At 51.2% G+C, this 22019-nt stretch overlaps 1 protein-coding gene across 2 annotated transcripts in view; it reads left to right on the plus strand.

Annotated features, from left to right (window-relative positions):
* GNAO1 (G protein subunit alpha o1) overlaps window positions 1-22019 on the plus strand; it is a 167542-nt gene that overhangs the window by 78882 nt on the left and 66641 nt on the right. For both annotated transcript variants that reach the window (XM_079906257.1, XM_079906256.1), the window contains exon 3: window positions 5001-5142. In XM_079906257.1, the coding sequence (XP_079762383.1) occupies window positions 5001-5142 (142 nt within the window). The remainder of the gene's footprint in view (window positions 1-5000; window positions 5143-22019) is intronic.

The raw sequence follows: 22019 nt of genomic DNA on the forward strand, positions 1-22019 counted from the left end.
CCAGCCGGCTCGGCTGCTACCCTCCCTCTCTCTCCCCATTTCCACTTGGGATCTTCTCCCTCAGTTGTGTTGCCAGGTTTCCAGAGTCCAGCTGGTGGCTCCTGTCCAAAATCAAACACAAGGCTGCATAATCAGCCCTTGCTTGCTCCCCAGGTTTCTTCTGGTTTGGTAGCTTGGAAAACCCCACACCCCTCAGAGTCCCTGAGTTTGGGATGGGCACCAACACAGCATTTAGCTTGACCCTCCTTTGCTACCCTGGCTCTGAAGACATAGGAAATCTGGTGAGTTCCCACCCACCCCCCACCCACCCACACACACACATCTGCCTCCTTTAGTGAGCTCCTTGGAGAGGGGTGGGTCTTGTGCATCAGTGTAGACCTGGTTCATGTAGTTGTGTCCCACTTCCCCTGAGTACTATTCAGAGCCTAGCCCTGTGCCAGTTGTTATGGAGAGGAGGAACTGAGATGGGTGAGATGCGGTACCTGACCTCCAGGGACTGACAGGCTGGTGGTAAAGACAGAAAGTTAATAAACAAGTGCAGTAGGAAATGGTCTCCCAAGGTACGAAACATGTTTTAGTCATGACTGTATTGGTTGTAAGTGACAGAAACCCAAATCAGATTAGCTAATGCAGAAATAAGAGGGAGTGGTTTGACTCATATCACGCAGAAGTGTAGGGATAGGGTTAGCTTCAGGAATAGCTGGATCCAGTGGCTCAAATGATGTCTCTGGGACTTGATTCTGCACTCTGTCTCTCAACTATGTAGATGAAGTTTGGTTTGTCTGGGGCTGCTGCAGTGTGAGATGTCAGAGGTGCCACATGCAGCCTCACTCCTGCTTTCCAAATCCTGGCCTGGTCTCCTCCAGGGCTCAAACCTGGGCTGTCACAAGAAACCAGAAACCAGACTCCCCTGGGCTGCCTCTCCAACCCCTAACCAAACACCTCCTTTCCTTGCCCCATACTCCTTGGGCTGATATTATAGGAGATGTTTTGATGCTCACTTTGTATGGGAAATCTCTGGGTTCTCTGGGAACTTAGATATAGGGATCCCAAAAGAAGCAGCAGTCCTGCCTGTCAGCATCCACCTGGTGGGCACAAGCACAGCCCCGAATGCCATTGTCACACTTACCAGCTGCGTGACCTCGCGTAGCTGGGTTAACCTCTTTGAGCCTCAGTTTCCTCTGTCAAGAGAAGATAAAATTATCTCCTAGGTTTGTTTTGAAGATTAGACGAGATCGTGCATGTAAAGCACTTAACGCAAAGACTTAACCCTCAAACATTAGCGGCTGTTATGATTCTGCTTCTTTTGTACCACCAGTGAAGGAAATTCTATTTGGGGGATTCAAAAAATCCAGCCTTTTTCTCTGAATGGTAGAATTATGAACATTTATTTATTTATGGTGTTGTTCTGTATGGTGCAACTTTTCTATGTTTGAGTACTTACTACTTTGTAGTCAGAGGGAAGGGAAGGTGTAAAATTCTACCCTGAAGCTAATTTTAAGCTAATATAAGCCAGTTTGAACAAGTTTTGCAACCAATAATCATGATTTGAGCAATTTTTGGCCAAACTGCTTCATTTTTGTAAACCCCGAATGAAGCTTCTCTATCTTGGGCCACCCCAGGCACCAGTGAGACCTTCCAGGCAGTATTCTGCCTAGTCCAGTCTGAGGCTTGAGGGGTGGCAGAAAGGACTGTGTACCCAGAGACACGGGTTCTGCTCCTGCCTGTGGCTCTCACCCTGCCTGCTGACAGCCATTAGGCCAGTTACTCAGTCTCACTCAGTCTCCTTTTCTAGAGATGGGTATAATGAAATCCTACCCTCCCTACCTTGTTAGGTGGTGTAAAGAATTAATACTAACAGGTGTGAAAAATGACAGTCCCATCCCCTAGTGGAAGGAAATCCTGTAGGCAGCTGAGGGTCTAGAGAGTATTCCCAGGAGAGTGGCAAGGCCTGCTGGTCCAGAACGAAGCATGAGAAACTCATTGCACTGGCTTCTTGGGAGGGTGTGTCATGGGGACCAGTAAATCCAGACTGCACCTCTCAGGTCACCCAGAGGTCACCCTCTGAGGGGAGTCTGGTCTCGGAGACTTTTTTAGTGATGGTTCTAGAGTTTACAATATGTATCTTAACTTATGCTTTACTTTAAAGTAATGTTATGCTACTTCATGTATAATACAAGAATTTTTCAACAGTATTTTTCCATTTTACCCCTCCCATCCTTTGTGCTATTATATAAATTTTACTTCTATGTAATGCATTTTCAGCCTTTTTCCTCTCTTTGCTTCAGTTTGGATGGTTTCTATATTGGTGTATTCAAGTTCACTAATCTTCCGTGTGTCTAAATCTGCTGTTAATCCCCTACAGTGAAATTTTTGTCTCGGATATTGTATTTTCATCTTTAGATACTTCGTTTTGTTCTTTTTTATCTTCCATTTCTTTCCTCATTATACTCATGTTTTCCTTTAATTTCTTGAAAATATTTTAAATAGGTGTTTTTGAGGTCTTATTTGTTAATCCCATCATCTCTGTCACTTCTGGGTCTGCTTCTGTTGACTGATTTTTCTCCTGGTTATGGGTCACACTTTCCTCCTCCTTTGCATATCCAGAATTTTTTTATTGGATGCTGGATATTATTAAGTGTCTGGGTTTTGTTGTCCTCATTTAAAGAGTGTTAGATTTTATTCTGTCATGCAGTTAAGTTACTTGTGGGTCAGTTTGGTTTTCTGAGGCCCATTTTTCAGTTTTGTCCGGGCAGGTCTAATGTAGCCTTTACTCTAGGGCTAGTTTAGCCCTACTACCATGGCATGAGCCTTCTGGGGTTTCTGCCAAATGCCCTAGGTGTCAGCTCTCCACTCTGGTTAGTCAGAACTTGAGCATCTCCCAGCCTTGGGCCAGCTCTGGGAGGTGTCCACCTTATAAGCTCCCTGACACTTGTTTCTTGAGCTCGTAGAGTCTCACTCTATTCAGCCAAAGACTCAAGGAGACCCCTGTTCAGATATCTGGAGCTTTCCCTCTCTCTGCACTTTTCTCTCTGGTACTCTGCCCTTCAGTTCCCAGTCCCCACAGCTTTCCTGAACTTTTATCTTTATCCCATCAGCTCAGTAAGACCCCTGTGCTCTGCTTGGGTCCTCCCTCCCTGCACTGAGGTCTGGTAGACGCCTCCAGGCAGAAAGCCAAGGCAATCATAGGACTCACCATGCTTTGCTTCCTTTCTGTTCCAGATCATGGTCCTGTGCTGCCTGTTCTCCAGTGTCTGAAACCACTTGTTTAATGTATTTTGTCCAGTTTTCTGGCTGTTTACAGTGGAAACTAACAATCCCCTTTGAGATCCCCCTGGGGTTGTGCACCAATGCCTCAGACTGGGTGTACACTCAAGAAACTTGTGCAAAAACGGAGTTAGGGCTAATAAAAGTCAGTGAAAAGGCAATAGGGTCATTTTGATCTGCTTCTTAGAGAAACTCAGGATAAAGACTCACAACCCAGCACCAAGTCGCATTTTATAACAGGAATCATTAGTGTCCATCAGCTGACGAATGGATAAGTAAAACGTGGTATATCTGTACATGGAATCTAGTTTGGCAATAAAAAGAAAGGGAGTACTGACGCATGCTACAACATGGATGAACATGCCAAGTGAAAGAAACTAGTCACAAAAGGCGACACCTCGTGTGATTGCCTTTATGTGAAATGTCCAGAATAGGCAAATTTATAAAAACAGAAGGCAGATCAGATGAGTGGTTGCTTACTGCTGGGGTAGGGGATGGGGAGGGACTGCTAATGGGTACAGGATTTCTTTTGGAGAGGACAGAAATGGTCTAAAATTAGCCTGTGGTGACGATTGCCCAACCTTGTGAACATACTAAGAAGTACTGAATCACACGCTTTCCATGGGTGGATTGTATGGTCTGTGAACTATATCTCAGTAAAACTGTTTATACAAAGAAAGAAAACTTGTTAGCAGTTTTCTCCTGTACTGAAGGATGTGAAGGGCTGGAGAGGGGCTGTGGAGGTGGAAATGGAGGTCTGAGCTACTATACAGTTGGATATACATGTTACAGGTAGCATTGAGTCTTGGACTGAAAAACATGACCACAGGAGAGTTTGCACGGGGCATGACTAATGTTGGATGTTAGTCTTGAAATCCATTTGTCCTTTCTTAATTACCTCAACCATGAGAGGATTCTTGCAAAGTCTTGGCTTTACCCCCTCTCTAGTTCTCTCTCCTCCCCAGACCCTTGTCGGCAGTGGGCGTTCACTGAGCGGCCGCCATCTGCAGGGAACAGGGACCTCAGGGCATGTCCAGCCTCAGCCCTGACCCCAGAGGAACCTGAGAACAGGAGGGCGGGGAGTGTCGCATGGCCTCTGAGAACTGCAGTGTCGCCTTCGTGTCCTCCATGTCATGTTCAGAGCCATTAGAATAAGGGTGACACAGTGGTCACGTCCCAGCTGAGGATGGGGGAGTAGGCAACTCCTTCTGTTGGCTTTTCTCTTGTCAAAGAGGAAGGTTTTAAGTGAGTGCTCTTCCCTTCATTAAAAGCAGTGTAAGTTTTCTGTGAAAGAAAAAATGTATTCTTCGTGTGCAGGCTTCTCGCAGGGGTCTTCAGCAGTATACTCCTAAGTGGGTATTTAAGTTAAAACCCTGAGCTTTGCTTAAAAATACTAATGGTGAACATTTATCGAGTGCTTAGTGTGTGTTCTAAGTGCTTTCAAGTATTGTCAACCCCTTGACTGATCTTTCTTTCACTGTACATAGGGAATGTAAAAAAACTGCATTTCTTTTTTCCACTGTTCTGTTTTTCAGATTAATTTTCAGTAATTTAGGTCGATTTTTCCTTCAGATTTTGTGGTTTTATCACAGCAGCTCAGTAATTCAGCATCCGAGCTGGGCCCGGCCCTCAGCCGGGAGGTTGGCTGGGGTGGGGCTTCACATGCCCGGCACGCTCGGTGCCAGCTGTGGACAGCGCACTCATCAGGCATGCTGTGTGTGGTTTTGCTCTAGGATCATCCACGAAGATGGCTTCTCTGGAGAAGACGTGAAACAGTACAAGCCCGTTGTCTACAGCAACACCATCCAGTCCCTGGCAGCCATCGTCCGGGCCATGGACACTTTGGGCATCGAATACGGTGACAAGGAGAGAAAGGTAGGCTGCTGCGCCCATGCACACGGGGAGGAGAGGGCCGTCTCTGGTACCCGCTGCGTCCTCTTCATAAGGCCAGGCTGCCGTGCAGGGACAGGATGAGACTGTGCTGTGTCACCCGCCAGTGTACCAGTCGACCTGGCCAGTACAGTTAAACAGGGGCTCTGGTGACAAGCAGACCGCCACAGCACAATCGCCAAGGAAGGAGACAACAGCCACAGAATTCCAGGGTTTATTTTGCAGATGCGAAAGGGTTGGTGACTGCCCTAAACTGGGACTCTCACAACATTGTCCAAGTACATGCCCTTGGGCAATTAACCTGAACAGAAAAAATATTTCTTAGACAAAACAAGCCCCACCTAGCCACCATCTTCCCTCCTTAGGAGAGCTTTCCTTACCTTGTTGGGGGTGGGGCAGCCATTTGAATTCAGTCTCTTCCCTCCTTTGCCCCATGGGTTGTGTTTTCTGCCTCTCCGAGGTGTGTCTGAGGACCGAAGAGGCTCTCCTTCCTGTAGGAGGTCGACATCCTAGAACAGGGACAATTTTTCAGTTGAGTTTCCAGGCATCTGATAAGTGGTGAATGGAATAAGTTGTAAAAGCCTCTTTTTTGCAAACATTTGCGTTAACTGTAAGACTGAACCTTACACAGCTATACTGGCAAAGCCAAATAAAAGGTGGCGGGGAGGGAGGGAAAACAGCCTCAGATAAGTCTATCTAAAAGTGACTCTTCGTCTCCTGGTGGGACCCTGAATCCCAGCGATCCCCCTCCTGTGACCTGGAGTGTGAGGAGGGGAGCAGGTGGAGGTCTCCGAGCGCCTGGGCCCCTCCTTGGAGGCTCTGGACAGAGAGCGTTAATCTCCGATTACTGCGTGGTTTGGTTATACATAGTGTATATATCCTGTCTTGGCTAAAAAATCACCTCCCTTACAGAGGAAAACTATCTTCACCTTCTCTGGGTCTGATAAATCATCTGCGACAGATAGCTTTAAATGTAAAATTCAATATTTTATGCACAAAATCCTAATTCCATGCGACAGAGTCATCCCAGCTCAGGCATTGCCTCCTCCCAGAAGATGGGAACTGGGTGACTGAGAGTGTGTCCAAGACCAGCCTGGGGTGGGGAAGCCGGGCGCTGCCCCTCTGCAAGGTTGAGTCTGGAAGCTGGCTCTGCAGAGGAAGTACTTCTCCCCAGGGACTAGCTTTGGATTTGGTCATAGAGCCAGGGCCTGCGGAACCAGGGGCACTGAGTTCTTCAGTCTTGTTTCCACTTAGTATTCACTGAGAGTACAGTGTACCAGGCCTTGCTGGGGATACAGGAACGAGCACAGTAGGAGTGGAGCTGGAGAAACCAGTCAGCAAAGAGCAACTCAGATCATCAGAAGTAGCCAAGACAGGTTGCAAGTAGCCAGACAAGTTACAGGGCCTCATTCATTGTTAATGATAATGGCCACAGTGCTTATACAAATAGCTCTCTTGTACTGAACACCTCCTAGCTGCCAGGCACTGTGCTAAGCACCTTACAAGTATTAACTCACTTTACTCAACTCAGTCATTAAAGCCCAGAGCAGGAAATGCCTGGTATGATCTTCAGACATGGGACAGGCCACAGGCCTTTGGTCTTTCTGTCTGCCTTTTGGCCAAAGAGAGAGCCTGGAGCCTGAATCTCAGTTAACCAGACGCCAGGCCCAGTGCAAAAGCTCACGTGTCCACAGCTCACACCTTACACAAACACCCACACAAACACACATGCACGCAGGCACACACAACCACAGCCTGCGAGATCTTCCAAGAGTATGTGTGTTCACCGCCATGCCCACCTCCCAACCAGTCTTCTTTCCCCAAAACCTCCTGCCCGGATTATAACCCAGACAGTCAGTGTGACTTCAGAATGCTTTTCTCCTTCAGTTTTGGAAAACGTTTGTTGTTCACGGGGGGATTTTTCTTTCCCCCCATTTTATTATCCTGAATAGAGAGATGATTGCTTGGGAATTGCTAGGAAGATGATATATTAAGGACTATACTGTGGGACCCCTTGGCTTCTGTGGCTGTTCCTCTTCTGTGGGATTCCTGGTTGAGACAACCCTCAAGTAGGAGATCAGGAAAGGCTCCTCTGGGAAGGGAGACCAAGAGCAGAGTGGGGACTCCCTGGAGAGTCCACTGGACACAGAGAGGAGCTGGAGCCCAGTCCTCTTCCGGCAGGTGGCACCGTGGCAGACGCCTGACCGGTCTGCGGGGCAGCACAGGTTTGTCAGGCACAGTCCTTCTGGCTGGCAAAGGCCTCAAGACCCTGGGGCACCTCCTCCTGTGTTATTTCACCTTAGGCTAAAGTGAGCCAGGCAGCTGGAGAAGGTGTTTCCTGGGAGTGGGCTGCTCTGGATTTGCTGTTTGGGCAGCAGGGTGCAAGGATCCCCCGCCTGCCTGCATATCAGTTGTCAGGGGCTTGAGGTGGAAGGGGGCAGCCACTTCAGACTGGGTGGCCAGGGAAGGTTCCCCTGAACCTGGAAGGGATATTTGTGATGAAACTCGACTCTAAGGAGGAGCCAGCCGTGGGAGGAGGAGGAGGGACAGAGGTTCTAAGCGGACGCTACCAGGGCCCTGAGTGAGAAGTGAGCCTGGCAAGTTGGGAACGAGAAGCTCTGTTCAGCCTGAACTGTGTCCAGGGGCAGAGGTGGGCCCTGGGGTGTTGGATGCCCTCCAGTCAGGTCTGCCTGCAGCTGGCCAGTTGTTGGTGACCAGATGCCCTGACCCCAAGGCTGGGTCTCCAAACTCTTTCCTCTCTCGGGTTCCCAGGGGCTGCCCACCTGGGGGATCTGCTGTTTGGATGTTGGGAGAACCGTCCCATGCAGAGCCGACCCAGATTAGGGTTTTGGTGTGTAAAGAAAAGACCTCTTTCTCTCTCTTGGCTTCCACACGTCCGACATCGTCCCCCCACCCATAATGGCATAGCTGGAGGAAAACAGCCCCACACCCAGCACCTGCTTGGGCCAACCAGCTTTATACTCTCCATACAGAGAAGCATCTAGAAGCTTCCTTGCCATACCTCATTAGAACAATGTCCTTGACTTCTCCTGGCAGCTGGCTTGCCCCCCTGCCCTGGCCCCCCAGTGGAGGGAGGACTGACTGGTTTCTCCTGCAGCCTCTCTGGGGTGTGGACTCACCTGAGGCCCTATGACAGTGCATGAGCCCAAGCCTGAAAGAGCCTCTTTGTTGGGCAAACGTCAGGGATCTCCTTATATACCCCACGCCCCAGCACCCCCAGGCCACAGACTGCTCCCCAAAGATACCACACACTCCCACACCTCCAGGCCTCGGCTCAGACCACACCTTCTGCCTCTTGTGCCTTCTCCCCTCTCTTCCCCCGGAGCTCTTCCTGCTTAGCAAGGACCAACTGAGCTCCCGTCTTTGCATGAAGACTTCCTCTCCTTCCCCTGACAGCCCAGCCCAGCTCAGCTCAGCGCTTTCTCTGTTGAGCATGTATCTCATGCAGTGTGTCTGCTCTTTCCTTAGAGCAGTGACCCTTGTGCTTCAGGGTGATCAAAACCCATTTGAGCAACTAATGAAAGCCATGAGCCTTCTCTCCAGAGCCATGCACTCACTCACATGTCCAGGAAATTTTTCATACCATTTCAGGGGGCTCTGGAACTCCTAAAGCCCACCAGTGGAGCCTAGAATAAGAACTCCATTATGTCTAAGGTCTTTCTGCTCAAGGCCTGTGTCATTCATCTTTGGGTCACCTCCCCACCCCAACAACCAGCACAGTGTAGACCCACCCAAAAAAATCTCTTGAGTAGAAAGACATTTCTAACTTTCTCGGTACTCAGAGAAAAAAGGAAAAGAACCTGTAATGTTATCACTACTGAACAGATGTTGACTGAGTACCTACTATATGTTTAGTTTGTGCTAAGCTCTGGAGAAAGAGAGGAATGTGGGATGGGGCCTTGGAGGGGCTGGTCATCTTCTTGGGAGGACAGGGCTCATAGGCTCATTCCGTGAAGTGGTCAGGGAAAGCTTCTTAGAGGAAGTGAGGCTGGAACTGTCCTTGAAGCAGAGGTATGGCTTCACAGGCACAGATGTAGGTGAGGAAAGGGACTTGAAGCAGAGAAGAGCATGAATAAAGGCCATGGGTTGGTGGTGACCAGAGGAGATTTGACTGACGGAGGAGGCCAGTGGCCAGGACAGAGGATTAGGATATGGGAAGGTGTGGGAAAGTTAGAAGATACAGTTAGGTCCAGATTGGGTAGGCCTTGGAAAGTATGTCAAGGGGTTTGGGTTTTATCCTGTTGGCAGTAGGCAGCCATTGATAAAGTTTGAGCTGGGGAAGAATGGGATGAAAGCGAGTTTTAGGAGATTATCATGATGGCATGTGCATGGTGGGCTAGTGGTGGGAGAGACTGAAGGTCAGGAGGCAGGTTGGGAGCTACAGTAAGGGTCTCGATGGGAGTTGGAAAGGAAGGGCAGCAAAGTGATGTGTGGTGATGAAAGAAAGGGACCTGGTAGTTACTTGGCTACTGGGGCAAAAGTGTAAGGATCAGGGGCTTCCCTGGTGGCGCAGTGGTTGAGAGTCCTCCTGCCAATGCAGGGGACGCGGGTTCGTGCCCCGGTCTGGGAAGATCCCACATGCCGCGGAGCGGCTGGGCCCGTGAGCTATGGCCGCTGAGCCTGCGCGTCCGGAGCCTGTGCTCCGCAACGGGAGAGGCCACAACAGTGAGAGGCCCGCGTACCGCAAAAAAAAAAAAAAAAAAAGTGTAAGGATCAGGAAACTGGGACTCTAGTGTTACTGGCCTGGATGACTGGAAACAAGGTGACACCTCTGGCAGAAAGTCAGGAGACAGGCTGGGCTGGGCCAAATATGGTCTCAACCTCATGGGCTCCAGCTGGAATCAGCAAGTAGTAGATGGACTCAGAGAACTGCAGCTCCAAGAATTGAAGATGATGATAATAGTTGCTTTCAATTTTTATGTTCTAGGGCTTGCATTAAACCATTTATATTAATTAAAAATTTTAATCCTAACAGCTACCTGTGCAGTGGGTGCTATTGTTATCCCCATTTTACAAGTGAAAAAAAAAAAAAGAGGCACAGAGAGGCAAAGTGACTTACCCAGGGACATTCAGCACAAAATATATACGTATATAATACAGATTTGTAACCCCAAGGAAGCTATAATTCATATAGCTCAGGTCCAGAGCAGAGTCCCATTTAAATAGGCACAGTACAACCAGGCAAAACAAATCTTCAGAATCCCATTCTTTCTTCTGAGTTTCTCCAGAAATATGAAAAGGGACTCAAAGGGCAACATCCACTGCTTTTCCCACAAGTCGTTTTCTGTCTTCCTCATGTCTGTCCCAACCCCACTCTCTTTAGCTGCTTTCTCTCTAAGTTCCCCAAGAGACCATCTCTCTACCGCCAGCCTGCCAGGCTTTTCCCCTCCTGTCCTCTTTCTCCTTCTTGCTATTCTGCCTCTTTTCCTCCTGCTTTCTTCCTCCCTCTCCTGCTCTATGCCTAGACGGGGTCCCCTCTCCTCTTCTCCCTCTTTCCCTTTCTCCAACTGTTCCTCAGTTTCTCTCTTTCTTCTTCTCCCTGTCTCTCTCTCCATCTCCGTCTCCCTCCTTCCTTCCCTCCCTACTCACCCCCAGTTCATTATCATGTAAATTCTCTTAACTTTTTGAGTGGAGTCCCTCTCCCTCCCCCTTCCTCCGTCCTCAGCCCAGGGCCTGCATCTGCATCACAAAAGCAGAGAAACTTGTGTGGCAGAACTGACCTAAACTCAGACACTGGAAGAAAGTCTGGGGGAGACTGGACAATTACAGGTTTAGGAGGTTCACTTGGACGACCGTGGGAGATGGGGAAAGTCTGTGAACAATCCCATGTTATAAATTTTATCACACCCATGTGTATATAAAAATATACATAAAATTTATGTGCATATACATGTATATTTGCATATGTAAAGTACATTATAATGGGACAATAGCGAAGAGATAATGCTTTGAACTTGTATAAGGCTTTATTCAGTTGAAAATACTCTCATTTTCGTTTTTTTCGTTTGTGCCTATGCCTATTTCTCCCATTAAATTATAAACTCTCTGAGGACAGAATATAGATCTTATCTATCTAGTACAATGCCTGACACAAGAAGTATTGGATACTGCATTCAATCAAATCCCAGCTGGGCTTTTATCATAAATGGGTGTTGAATTTTGTCGAAAGCTTTCTCTGCATCTATTGAGATGATCATATGGTTTTTCTCCTTCAGTTTGTTAATATGGTGTATCACGTTGATTGATTTGCATATATTGAAGAATCCTTGCATTCCTGGAATAAACCCCACTTGATCATGGTGTATGTTCCTTTTAATGTGCTGTTGGATTCTGTTTGCTAGTATTTTGTTGAGGATTTTTGCGTCTATGTTCATCAGTGATATTGGCCTGTAGTTTTCTTTCTTTGTGACATCCTTGTCTGGTTTTGGTATCAAGGTGATGGTGGCCTCGTAGAATGAGTTTGGGAGTATTCCTCCCTCTGCTATATTTTGGAAGAGTTTGGCCCTGCGTAAATTATTTAACTTCCTTAACCCTCAGTGTTTCTGTATGTAAAACAGGCATAATTCTAATACTGTCCCCTTTCCTCTGTTGTAAGACTAAATGAGGTGATGCATGTGAAGCGCTTAGGACAGTGCCTGACACGTACAGCACTTACTGGGCGGCCCAGGGTCAGTGACTCAAGCGGGACTAAAGATCAGTGCTGTTTCTGGAATTGCTGCCCAGCCTCTAATGTTCCACCAAGAGGCTTCATTAGAACACCCCCTCCTTAGAGATAATGGCACTATTTGGGGAGGCAGAATCAAATTTCATACTTAGATTCCAGAATGTCATTGGATCTCCTCTGGTAAAAGAAATCTTGACATTTAAGTCACACAGTGGAGCGCTGAACACTAACTTTTTTTTTTTGCACGGTACACGGGCCTCTCACTGTTGTGGCCTCTCTCGTTGCGGAGCACAGGCTCCGGACGCGCAGGCTCAGCGGCCATGGCTCACGGGCCCAGCCGCTCCGTGGCATGTGGGATCTTCCCAGACCGGGGCACGAACCCGTGTCCCCTGCATCGGCAGGCGGACTCCCAACCACTGCACCACCAGGGAAGCCCCTAACTTCTTTTTAATCAGGGGAATGTGGTGGCGCCATCTCCACGGCGCAGTGCCGTTCACCCTGTGGTTTACATGAATTCTGAAACAGACAAAAGCAAGGATGCTCTCTGGTCTGTGTCTGCCTGAGTTCCTGGAGTCTGGAGAAACCGCAGCGGTCCTCAGTGGTGGTTGTCAGATCTGACGGGGGCTGGGGAGGTGACAGATGAAGGCCCAAACCTGAGGCCAAGAAGAGGCTTCCTCTGGGCAGCAGCATGTACACTGCTGCATGCTAGGTACCGCGCCGCTCCTCAGCTGTATCGGACCAGGCCTGGCCTGGCTCTGATCCCCTGCTGCCCAGGTTAATAGAGTTTGAAACTCCTCCATTCAAGGCCACCTAAGTCTGCTGCTCCATTTTGCAGATGGTGGCAAAAAATAGGCCCCACCTGGGCCCAACAGGAAAGAGACTTACACAAGGGATGACCTGGCAGGCCCAGGACTAGAACTTCAGGTTTTCTGAATCACTGTTCACTTCTCTTTCCATCTCAGCAGTCTGCCCCAAATCACTCAGCCAACCTGGGGCCTTGTTTTGTTTCATTTGGTTGGTTAGTCACTCATCCCGCAGAAACTTTGTAAGCAGTCACATCCCTGGCAGACAGTGCACAGGGAGGTGGGTTTACATGCAAAAATGAAAAGATGAGGGATCCCATCCTTTGATTTCCAAGGCTTCCCCAGCTCTGCAGGGCTCAGTGCAGCCAGGTCGGCTTGCTCCCTGTGGTCTAAGGCTGGATCAGGCCCCAGGCTCTGGGTTTGGGGCAGGCGTCTTTATCTTAAGCCCTGCCATAAGGAGTTCCATACCTGCCTGCTAGTACCTTGGCCCAGGTTGGCGGCACAAGTGGCTCTTCCTGGCCTTACTCCAAAAGGAAGAACCAACTCAAAGGAACAGCAGGTTTCAAGGTGGGAAAGGAAGAGGAGGGATTAAAATTTCAGGTTTTTGAGATGTCCCTCCAGTTCCTCTCCTCCTTAGAGTATTCTTGGGTTTCCTCAGCTGCAAATGGTTGCCCCCTCCTCTGAACGCTTGTCATTTTGGAGCTCCAGCCCCAGCTCTCCCCGGCCCTCTGCCTCAGGATGCCTCCCCTCTGCAGCTAGACAGTGAGTCTGGAGGGCCAGGACGGTCTTGTCCACCTGAGCGTTCACCCGTCCATTTGTCCACATTGGTGTTCCTGCAGTGGTGGGCAAGACCCAGTTCCTGCCCCCAGGGCGCAGGCAAGGAGGGCAGATGCTTCAGTAGATAGTGTTTTTTATTCTGGTGAAAGTGCAGTGATAATGACATATCTCACTGGGTTGTCTTGAGGATTAAAGGACTAATAGGTAGAAGCTCTTAGAGCAGGGCCCGGCACGCAGTAGGTACTCAGGAAAGCTTAGCGGTTATTAGCATCATGTGCCTTGAATCAGAGTAACAACTACTCTAGTTTTCAAAGGTTCATTAGGCCTTACAGATGAACAGTGGTAGGAGGGAAGCAGGCCCCCCTGGCTGAGGGCAGCCTGAGCTGAGTAAAGGTGAGTGCCAGGGTCTGAGCGCTCATAGGAGGAGCCCTGCCTTTGCTTGGGTTTCATCCTGCTGTCAACTGCCCACCCTAGAGAATCCGGAAAGCCGCAGCAGGCTTGGACCTCTTGCATGATTGGCATTTAATGAAGAGGTGCTGATGAGGGGAAGATGGAGCGTTCTCCTCCACTGAGTTTTGGAGTTTACTGAGGGCTAAATAGAAAACCATTTTTCTGAATCTTGATAAAATGCTGAGCCATTCCCTGCCTTAGTAAGTCAAGTGTTGAGAACGCACAAGGGTGTTTCCTTGTTGATGGAGGGTCACACTGGGCCTCAAGGTCCTCTCCGTGGACTTCAGGGGTTGTGGTCCAGGCCCAAAGATGAAGGACATTCCAGGAGGAGGCTGGGCCTAGTATGCTGCCCCAGGACATTCTGAAGAAGTTACCTTTGGGACTAAATTGTCGGAAAAACAGTTCAGCTAGGAGAAAAGCCGACGTTCCTTCCTGCCTTGAGGCCTTTGATCCACAGGCACCCGGCCAAGCATGGACACGCTCCCTGGCCTTGTTCCTCGAGAAGCAGGGTGTGGGCTGCCATTAGAGTTACGGAAGGATTATGGAGGTATTCCCTGTGTTGGGTAGTCACAGCCTTAGCTTTAAATGGTAAGCACTTTCACTTGGGCAAGTCACAAAGCTCCTCTGAGTCTCCCTGTGCAAGTTAGGATATATTGGGCTGCACGTAAAAACCACACAACCAGCAGTGTCCTTGACGGTAAGGACAGGGACTCCTGAGGGTCGGCAGCCCGGGGCTGCTCTGCAGCTGTGCAGCATCAGGGCCTGGGTCAGCACCTCGGTGGCTCTCTGGGCGCTCATGGCTCCAGGATGGCAGGTGACACCCTCTCACAAGGACTCCAGAGGCAGGAGGAAGAAGCAGGGCGGCCTGACTTTTTACTCCACATCGGCCTAGCAGCAAGGGATCTGAGGAAAGCAAAAATGTGGGTTTTTTGGCCATTCTAGTAGGACACAGAGGCAAGAGACAAGGGGCTGGGGGACAGCACCAGTCACCACCTGCCACCCTGCCTGTGGACTGTCATGGGAATTAGTAAGAACGTGAAAGCAGGTGTACTGAGTCAATGGGAAGTCCAGTCCAGCGGCCAGGAATGGGGGAGGTACTCTGGTGGATGGGTGCTCCTCCAGGCTGGAGCAGAGATGGGTCCTCGTTTCTTCTCCAGTTTTTGCCTTTGTTTTCCCACTGTCTTAGTCTTTTCTGGCCGATATAACAGAAATACCATAGACTGAGTGGCTTAAACAACAGAAACTTATTTCTCACAGTTCTGGATGCTGGGAAGTCCAAGATCAAGGTGCCAGCAGATTAGATGTCTGGTGAGGGCCACTTCCTGGTTCATGGACAGCCGTCTTCTCACTGTGTCCTCTCACGACGGAAGGAATGGGGTTGATCTCTGGAGTCTCTTATAAAGGCACTAATCCCCTAATCCCCATCCCAATATCATGATGTTGGGGATTAGGTTTCTACATATGAAATCTGAGAGGACACAGATGTTCAGTCTACAGCACCCACATAGGCTCAGAAGCTAGAATGTTGTCCCGAGGGGCACCGGAGACAAGAAAGTGGTTGGTGGCAGGTAAAATCAGCTCATGAAAAAGGAAATGGAAGCAAAACAAGCAAATGCTGGGGAGGCCACCATAGCCATCCTAAATCTCTTCTTGAGTTCAGCACTCCCAGCTGTGCCTGATTGATATTGTATCAGCGGATGGCCAGCCAGGCCCAAGCTAGCACAGCAGGATTATGAGATAACCCAGTGTGGCTGGAGCTAGAGCTACTGTTCCCATGGTGGCCTCTCCCCCAGGATCCCAGGTGTAGGGCACATGGACACACAGCCCCCAGCCCACCCCTCCCCTTTCCCATCTCACCTTTCCACTGGGGCTGTGGCAGGGGTGATGGCAGAATTGGAGATGAAGCCAGGCGGGGGATACGGGCCCATGTTTGGGGATGTCTCCTGGGGAGACTTGGATCTTTGCCAGCCCACCTGAGCCAGCAGGGACCTTAGCCATGTGCCAGTCAAGACTTCATTTTAGAGCTGGGCAAGTGCAGCTGCAAAGGGCTGTGCCCAAGAGAGGCAGCTCAACAGGGGTTAGAGGTTTGGAGTCAGAGACACAACCTTGAATCCTCACCCTGCCTGTCACCAGCACTGGTCTTCAGGGTGGTCATTTGGTTCACTCAACCTCAGATTCCTCATCTGAAAACTGAAGATGATAATAATATGACGTACTCACAGGGTTGTTAATGGTTGAAGAATTAATGTGTGTTGAGGGCTAAGTATGGGGCCTGGCACCTAGTAAGTGCTCAGTAAACAGCTCTTGCTTGCATCTTCCTCTCACCCACACTTCACTGCCTGTCTGGTGGAGAGAGTGCCAGGACTAGAAGCCTGGCTGTGACAGTTGTTTCAAACCAGGGTGAAGAGCTAGTGCCAAGGCCTCCGAACTACCACAAGTCAAAGAGGTGGCCTCAGCCCCTCCCCAAAATTCCCTATCGGTTCTGGTTCCAGGCTGGGAAGCAGGGTGTGTGTCCCGGCCTCTGTCCCTCTTCCTGGCTTTGCTGGAGTGGAGGTGAGGAAGGCTACTCCTGAACCAGGGTCTGACAAGGCCTGAGACAGAGACCAAAAGAAGTGGAGCTAAGGAGAGCGAAAGCAGGATCCCAGAGAAAAGGAGAGAGGCAGACAGTGCTGGGTGACAGTCCCCCGGAAACACTTGAGATGATTTCTTCATGAGTAGGAAGGGCGACCATATGTCCCAGTGTCAGTGGGGTGCCTGGCACAGAGCAAGTGTTCCTTAAATGGCAGCTACTTTGTTCCTTTGTGTTAAGGCTGTCCCTGGCTCCGTGAATGTCATTCCCGCCATAAACCCCTCCCCAGTCCCTGCGGCTGGAAGTGTCTTTTCCCTCTCCTGGGCACCTACAGCATCTCTCTTTCTTTCATTTGTTCACTCACTCGTTCATTTGAGAAACGTGTAGTGGTCTTCTGTGCACTAGTGGTGTGCCAGGCCCTGGGCGCACAGTGGTGAGCAGAGACGAGCAGCAGTGCCGCCTTCACAGAGCTCAGTGTGGGGGAAGATGGGCGCCCCTCGGTAACTCCAGAGAGCTGTGAGCATCCCAAGAGCAGGCCTGGCCTGGGCTCTGCTGCTGACGAGGTGTCTGACGGAGAGCAGGAAGGAGCTGGCATGGTGGGGCCGGCGGCAGCGGGAGAGAAGGTGCGTGGAACAGCCTGTGCAAGAGCACGTGCAAAGGCTCTGAAGTGGGGAATCAGGGTCTGAAGGAAGGCCAGTGTGACCGGAGCTGAAAGGTCAAGTGGGGAGAGTGGGAAGAGATGAGTCTGAAGAGGGAGGCAGGGGCCAGCCAGGTGAGGAGAGCTTCCAGGCCATGAAAGGAATTTTGGCTTTGTTCCTGGCTCAGCAGGAAGGCACCGAAAGTTTTAAACAAGGCCAAGACACGGCTAGCCTCTGAGAGGCTTGCCATGGTTGCCCTGTGGTGAATGGATAGATGGGCGGCCAGAGAAGAGCTGAGAGGCTACTGCAGGCCCCAGGGGGGTGGAGAGGTAGTCTGCCCCGAGAGGGGGTGGGCCTCTTTCTGGGCCTGCCCACTGCCCACCTGACATGGAGCCTGGTGCAGCTGCCACATCCCCCACGGGACCACGAGCTCCTCTGGGTATACTGCCTGCACAGGGCCTGCCAAACCCTGCAGAGTCCTGCGGGTGGGCCCACAGAGGTCCCCCCCGCCAACTCAACCGACAGACAGGGTACCCCAGGCCCTCAGTACCATAGCAGCCCTGGCCTCCCTGCTCTGGGAGTCCTCAGTGGGAACCTCCTCCAGCCTCCCCGACCTCCCCTCCAGCCCCTGACCTCAGCCCCTTCTGGATATTCTGACCTCTTCTCCCTCAACCCCTACCCCTGGCCTCAGTCTCCGCATCTGTAAAATAGGGATGATTCTATACTTATGACAACAAACGCCACAGACGGGGACTCCTTGCAAGGCAGCGTGCTCCTCCAGACACAGTATGAACGTGTTCCTAGCTCTGATGTGCACAGACAGACCCTTATGGCTCAGACAGCAAGCTCGCATCGCCCAGCACAAGTGCTGACAGTCGGCTTCTCTCCTTCCTCTCTCCCAAGTGAGCCCAGGAGCAGTTGACTGCCCTAGAGAAGCCGTGGCTTAGGAGCATTTGCACAACCAGACTCCCCTCCCCCAGTATTTCTCGTCTGAGGTCCCCAGGGCACAGTCCTGAAATAGCTCACTGCCAAATTAGGTCCCGCTTTTCCAGCTCCGTGGGCACCCTCCCCCTTCTTGCCCAGCCCTCTGTCTTCCTTCCTTTCTCCTTCCTGCTGCACTTCCCTGCCTGGTGCCACGACCAGCTGGTTCCCCTGATGACAACTGGCCAGGGAGAGGAAGGCAGCTCTCCTGGCCCAGGGCGGCTCTGCGTGCTGAGCTTTTGCAGGCCAGGTTGCCTGCTGGGGGCCTGGGCCGGTCTGGGGGCTCCACCGCTGTTCTCAGCGTCTGCAGTTCTGCACCTGAGTGGTGCAGTACCTTGATTCCAGGATACCACCCTCGCCGGGACCACGTCCAAGAGTTTCCCTCTGCAGCAAGGAGCATGATGATAAGGTCTCAGCCTCTTGTATCTTCCTATATGGAGCCACAGTGCACATCCTTGAAGTGAAGCTCTGTGTGTGGTGGGGCAAAGAGCACATGTTCAGGAGTCAGGCCAAAGGTCTGACAAGGTCAAAACTGGATCCTCCTTTTTTAGCTTTGTGACCTCAGGCAGGTTCCTTAAGTACCCTGAACCTCGGTTTCCTCCTCTGTAAAATGGAAATAATACCAGTGTATATCAGTCAGGATGCAGGCTTCCCTGCTGTTACAAAGACCCCCTAAATAACAGTGACATAAATAAGATAGGTATGCATTTCTCTCCTGCCTGAGCAACCCAGATGTGACACCAGTCAGGCCCTTCTGTCCTGTTGCTCTGTCACACTCAGGGTCTCTGCTTCCGTTCCAGGCCCAAGATGCTGCCCTTGCTACCCCTTCTAGCCAGCAGCAGGGGAGAAAGGGAAGGGGACTGGCTTATAGAAGGCCTTGAGTGTCAGGTCAAGTAATAGATGCTCATGGCCTGGACTGGGGATGTCTAAGTTGGGGGAAGAACCCCTGACCAGCAGTGCTCCACAGAGACTGCGTGGTGGGCAGGAGAGTCGCAGTCTCCTCCCTGGAACTTGTTGCGTCATGTCAGCGTGCTTCAGATTTACTTCTTATCCAAGGCCCAGTGGGTCTCCCCTGGCCCAGGGCATCAGAATCTCAGACCCCCTCCCACCAGCCACTAAGGGGCAAGCCTCCCTGCAGGATGAGAGTCCCACCTTGCCCAGTGCTGTCCTCGTTCCTGGAGGCCCAGGCCCTGCCCCCTCCTCTTCCGACGATGCTTCCCTTCTTTGTGCGTCCACATCCCTTGCAGTCTACAGCAGCCTTATTGGAGTTTAATCACAGCTTTCTTAGTGAGCCCTTTGCTGTGAACGTACAGTTTTGTGCCAGAGGAATCGTTGACACTCTTCTAGACCAGAATTCCTCAGACATTAGTCCCTCGATGTGGTGGAGCAACACTGTCTTTTCTTGTTGAGTACGTCTGGGGACACGGGCTATATCTCCTCTTGGGGAACCAGTGTGCATTACCTATCCAAGGCACTCAGAGCCCTACAGAAAGGAAGCTTGTTGATGTGTGTCTCATCCAGAGTTTCCTAAACTTTTTTTTTTTTTTTTGGAGTAATGCTATTAAGTTGTATAACCGTTATCTGGGACCTGCCACTCTCATCCAGGTCCTTCCTTTTACAGAAGGGGATGCTGAGGCACAGGGCGAGGAGAGGCTTGCACAGGATCATGCCGCAGGCCCAGCAGAGCTGGCACGAGAACCAGGTCTCTGTGGATTGGAGAAAAAAATGGAGGATTTTTTCCCCTAGGCTTCCTCTCTCCTGGCCCCGCAGGAGGCAAGAATCACACTCCCACATTCCAGTAACGGTTGAAGGTGTGCCTTCCCTGCTCTAGAGTCCCTGTCCCTTGCCCCCGCTAAGCATCTGGTCTCCCCGAGCACTCGGAGGGCAGGGCCACTGCCTTCTGCTTCTCTTGCTTTTACAGGTGGGGGGATCAGCCTGGGACTAAGGGTAAAGTACAAAGATTGGGTCAGTGACCTCTTTTTTTATTTTTTGCCACACATGAGTTAGAGTGGATTCTGGGTTATCCCTCTGAGACTTTCACCCTGACTTGCACTCTGCATGCCTCCAGGAGTGCAGACAAGGGCAGCCCTGGGTGCTTCCGTGTGATCTGATCACGCCCCGTGCCCTGCACTGTTCTGAGCACTGTCCACATGTTAGCTCATTTGCTCTCTTCTCTTGTCCCTTTCAGGGCCCCCTGTTTCTTGACAGGACCATGATTGTTACATAGACTCCATTATTGCCCTCATACTACAGATGACAAAACCGAAGTTCAGAGAGAGAGAGGAAGTAGTAAGGCCAAGGTCACACCCTTGGGACTGGGTGCAAACCTAGGCAGTCTGACTCCAGACTTTTAACCAGTCTAATGAGGGTGCTGGCCCATGACCTCCACCTTGGCTTTCCCGCCTGGAAAAGCACTGGGAGCCCCAGCCTGGGACCAGGCCCTGAGCTGTGTGCCGGGTAGGTGAGTACCAGGAAACCAGGTACCTCGACTCTGCGGCCAGGCCAGGATCGCTAGCCTGCTGGCAGATGAGGCCAATAAAGCCCTCGTCTGCTCTGGAGAGGCCGATTCGGACCCCTTGGCCGGCTGCTGGGGGCTTGGCAGCCACAGGGGTGAGTGAGTGGAAAGACTGCTCCAGGTGTCACCATCCGGAGCGTGCCAGGAAGCAAGCCCCGAACACGTCCTTGGGCTCCAAGTCCTAGACATTTCAAAGCTGGGCAGGGACAGGAGAATCGGGTCTAGCCTCTGCGAGGAGGCTGTTTCCTCCTGGGAGAACTTGGGGAGGTGGAAAATGCAGCCCCCCCAGCCCTTCTCTTACCAGCCACCCAGCCAGATGGGGAGAACAGCCAGCGTGGGGACCAGTCTTCCCTCACTGTGACTCTCTGTCACCTGGAGGGGCAGGAGCCCAGTGTGCCTGGGCCCCCCAGGAGCTCAACAGGGAGGGGCTGGGGTCTTTGTTAGATGAGGGTCCATCTTGAACTGGAGGCGTGCCAGGCCTCAGCTCACGACAGAAGAACACTGATCCTTCACAGAAAAGCTGGGCTCCAGGCCCTGCCCCATCTTACTCTGTGACCTCAGACAAGTCCCTTGTCCTACAGGGTCCTACAGAAGAACCAGCTGGCCTCTAGATCTCCCCTACACCCCACCCCCCGTCTCAGTTCTGTAACTTCTAAAAAGTTCTATAAATTCTCCTGGCAAAACTTAAATGCTAAGCTCGGGTGATTGCCAAGCAGAAGGCTCTTCCCTTGAATCCAAAAGAGAAAGAATCCTCCGTGTTTCAAAGTCAGCGCAAGTTAAAGACCGACTTCTCTCAGGGAGGGAGTTGGTGTAAGGTGGCCAGCAGACTGTTGTCAGCAGGGGACACAGCCCCCCATGGGCACCCAGGGCACGCAGCTTGGGGTTGGAGCCTGAGGCTGTAGATATGGGCACCATCCCAGCCTTAGGGGCGCTCTGGTGTGGACTGGCACATGCAGGCCGCCAAGCCACAGGGATAAAGCCACTAAGGTAGAAAAACACTGTCAGGTGTTACCGTCACTGCATCTGTGTCAAGGGTAACCGTGTCGCAGGGCTGCAGGGGGAGATGAACATGAATGGCCATGTGAAGCTGTCAGCTTCCCTCTGATCACTCTGGAAGGCTCCCTGGGTGGCAGGGCAGGGGAAGGTGGATTTCAGGAGCCGTTTACTTGACAAGAATGAGATGGCAGAGCAGACGGAGCAGGTTCGGGGAGGGGCATGAGGCCAGGGATGCCTTTGGGCATCGTCACAAATGTCGTGCCCACATTTTCATTGACTGACCCGTGCCCTAAGCCCAGAGCATGTGGGCCAGCATCCCACAGCAGCGTCAGGGCACCTGGAGTGCCGAGCGGTGGGAACTGCTCCTGAGTGGGTAAGCCCCAGGCAGTTGCAACGATTGCCTCTCCTGCCCCCCCCCCCCCCCCGCACCTGTCTGCTGCCTGCAGCA

Source organism: Stenella coeruleoalba (genome assembly GCF_951394435.1).
Source record: "Stenella coeruleoalba genome assembly, chromosome: 20".
Lineage (NCBI taxonomy): Eukaryota > Metazoa > Chordata > Mammalia > Artiodactyla > Delphinidae > Stenella > Stenella coeruleoalba.